Source organism: Lygodium microphyllum, chromosome 1 (assembly GCF_053477565.2).
Source record: "Lygodium microphyllum isolate KBCC chromosome 1, Lygodium_microphyllum_v1.1.10, whole genome shotgun sequence".
Classification (NCBI taxonomy): Eukaryota; Viridiplantae; Streptophyta; class Polypodiopsida; order Schizaeales; family Lygodiaceae; genus Lygodium; species Lygodium microphyllum.
The window spans coordinates 69615028-69617975 of NC_141135.1; the positions used below are offsets into that span (position 1 = coordinate 69615028).

Sequence of the window (2948 nt, forward strand, 5' to 3'; positions counted from 1 at the left end):
TTTTTCCTCACCATTCTTAGTGCCACTATCATAATGGAAATCAAAGAAACAATGAGCTTAAGATAATCTTGATAGTTGCCTCGGGGCGATTTCAACCTAAGCTTACTCTTAAGTATATTGACAACGACTAGTACTATTGGCATTCTCCTTGGATATAGAAAACGAAGAAACGGTGAGCCTCAAGTGATCTTGATAGTTGCATAGGCACAATTTCAGCTTAAACTCCTAATTATGGTGACAATAAGAAGGAAAATGAGTGAGAGTGATATTGACAATGATACAAAGGTGATAGCAATGAGGCTAGTAGGTGTAATGCGAGTCGGCAGAGCGGAAGTGTGACATTGCGCGAAGCACGGCCTAGTGCAAGAGATAGTTTAGATACTATAAGGCTAATAAAGAGCCAAGGAGATGTTTAATTACTGTAGGGAGATTATTATAGGCGGGATCTGCTTTTCTCTGAGTGGGACTTAATGGGCGCCGCAGAAGGAGCCGGAGACGCCGCAGCCCCGGAGGACCTTGGAGATGGAGGAGGAGCTGATGCCAGGCGGGATATTCTTGCAGAGGCATGAAATGGTGCCAGATTTGATGGATTTGATGACGTTGCAGCAGTTCTGGTCCGGCGGCGTGCTGCCGCTGGCGTAGCGCCCGCAGGCCGACGCCAGCGCGCTGATGGTCCCCTGGCACGCTACAGCCGCCTCGGCCACCCCCGCATTATTAATATAGCTATTGCTGCACACCAGCACAGCGAGCAGAATTGCCGTCATCACGCACAGTTTCTTTTGAAAGGCCATCTCTCTCTGTCTCTCTCTCTCTCGCTCGCTCGCTCTCGCGCTCGCCTGAGAAGAAATCAGGTGTATCGAGAGAATGCGCCTGGCCTCTCTCTCTTGCGCTTTCCTCTCTTTTATAGCTGACCCGCCCCGGCTCTCTACTCTACACGTCGACCTTGCAGCCCCTCGGCTCTTTACTCTCGTCAACCGTCATTTGCATGGGTACGGCGAGGATGAAAGCAATAGCAGCATGTAAACAAAAGAAAGCAAGAGAAGGTACCTTTACCTTGGGCCCGCCGACCAATTGGAAGGTGGCATAGTAAGCTCCAGCATTGCCCAGCGCTGGTTTTTCTTTTTTCTCTTGGTCTAAAGTTTTTCGCTTGCCCGTACGAAACCACAGTTGTGAGTATGGCGAAAATTTTTCCCTAGCACATATTTCTATTACATGTTACAAATAAACAATTATAGGAAGCACCTCTCGGAATCTCGTGGGAGTTGGGATGAGTTTTTTCCTTTCACACCTTTCTAATCCTCTTTCTCTTCACAAGCTTTTGTTTATCTATCCCTCATATTTTGTCACACAAGTTTCTCATCTCTTCCTGGAAACCTCATTGTGCCTTCTCATCACAAGGAATTGCTAGGGTGGTTACTTTTTTTCTTTTTTTTTTTGGGCGGGGGAGGGTTAGAGATTCCCCTTCCCCCATCCAGGGCTTTGTAAATCTGCCTTGGCATTGGAGCCAAATGCATCTACATAGAGAGTAGTGAATGACTCAAGCCCAGCTTGTTATACACTCTAAATGTGATTCCCTATGCTCAATGGTGAAACCCACATGTGCAACATCAAGGGGCTAGGGGGAGAGGAGGTTCTATGGTATGCTCTTATTATCAAAAGTCTAAATTAAATAAGCAAAATTAGAGTGAATGAGTTGATTTTCAATGGAGGGCCTTGGAGCATTTCATTGGTCCATCTTCCAATGTTTTTGAAGATGGGGATCGCTTGTGCATGTGCTAATTCTACTGGTTCTATGAGATGGCTACCACCAAAGCTAATGGAGTGTGAGAGGGATGCTTAGTTATCACCACTAAAAGCATTGTTATCTGAAGTAACAAGAAGCCATAAACAAGTGGCCAGTATATAGACAAAAAATGGGTGTTTGAACTATCTCAAAGACCACCATGAAGGTTTGATATGCTCGTTTTTGGGGATTGACACACACATGGTGATATGCATAAAGACTCGCATATGTAGTAAACTAGTAATGAAACTACTATAGCTTGGGTAACAGTTTTGCAAGATTTTCTCCTCCCTATATGGTTTACCTACCTTTTCTCTTAGATATAATCTTCTTCTTCATCAATAAGGTTTTTTCTCAGCTTTAGCCCTGTGACTCCAAAAGGTAATCCAACTAATTTGCAATATTATCTTGCAATAAACTAATAATTTTGCCATTAGTGGCATTGCATACATCAGCTGTCTCTAATAATTTATTAATTATCTCACTAAATTGTAATCCTTTATAACAAGCATATGGAATTCATGATTCAACAACTCACTTAAGGTCACTAAAAGATACGGGCCTCATATCAATGTTCAAAGCGGCGCAAATGTTCATTAGAATTTTTTTTTTCTGTCATCGCTAAAAGTATCGGTATAAACATCTCTACAAAATCGTCATAGAAATTATCACTATCTGCATTGCTAAAATGCTTAGCGACACGTGCGCAGAGAAATCAGTGATGCTAGTAACGACTGTTATAGAGGGAAAACATTTTGCCACATATAGCACTGTGATGACAACTCATGATATTACATGAAACCATGGAGAGAGAGGAGAGTCAAAACAAACATGAAATTCTATTTTTAGTTATCGCACGATGCAATTTTATATAAAGGATGATAAGTGCATCCAAGGAATAGTATATGGAAGATGCATGCACAAACCGCAAGACCAAAAATGAAAAGGGTGTGTGCTCCACGAATCGAAGCACATGCTACATATCATTGCTATCAAAAAGCTCGTATTGATGTTAAGAAGCATCAAATGGACTCTTCAAAATGAACAACTGCATATCAATCCACCATACATAATGCATTTTAAAAAAAGGTGACTATGAAAAAGAAAGATGATTGACTTATTTGATTGCTGCATGCGTACAATCTATCAATAAGTCTAGTGAGAC

General features: G+C 42.1%; 1 protein-coding gene across 1 annotated transcript; it reads right to left on the bottom strand.

The window, feature by feature from the left end:
• Window positions 1-245: 245 nt before the first annotated feature.
• Window positions 246-885, bottom strand: LOC148041227 (uncharacterized). Its single transcript, XM_087678131.1, has one exon. The coding sequence runs from the start codon at window positions 789-791 to the stop codon at window positions 468-470; it is 324 nt and encodes a 107-aa protein (XP_087534257.1). The 5' UTR covers window positions 792-885; the 3' UTR covers window positions 246-467.
• Between the last annotated feature and the right edge of the window lie 2063 nt (window positions 886-2948).

What these genes read in the sequence shown, in the direction of transcription:
- LOC148041227 (XM_087678131.1), bottom strand. Translation starts at nt 791, where the DNA reads ATGGCCTTTCAAAAGAAACTGTGCGTGATGACGGCAATTCTGCTCGCT.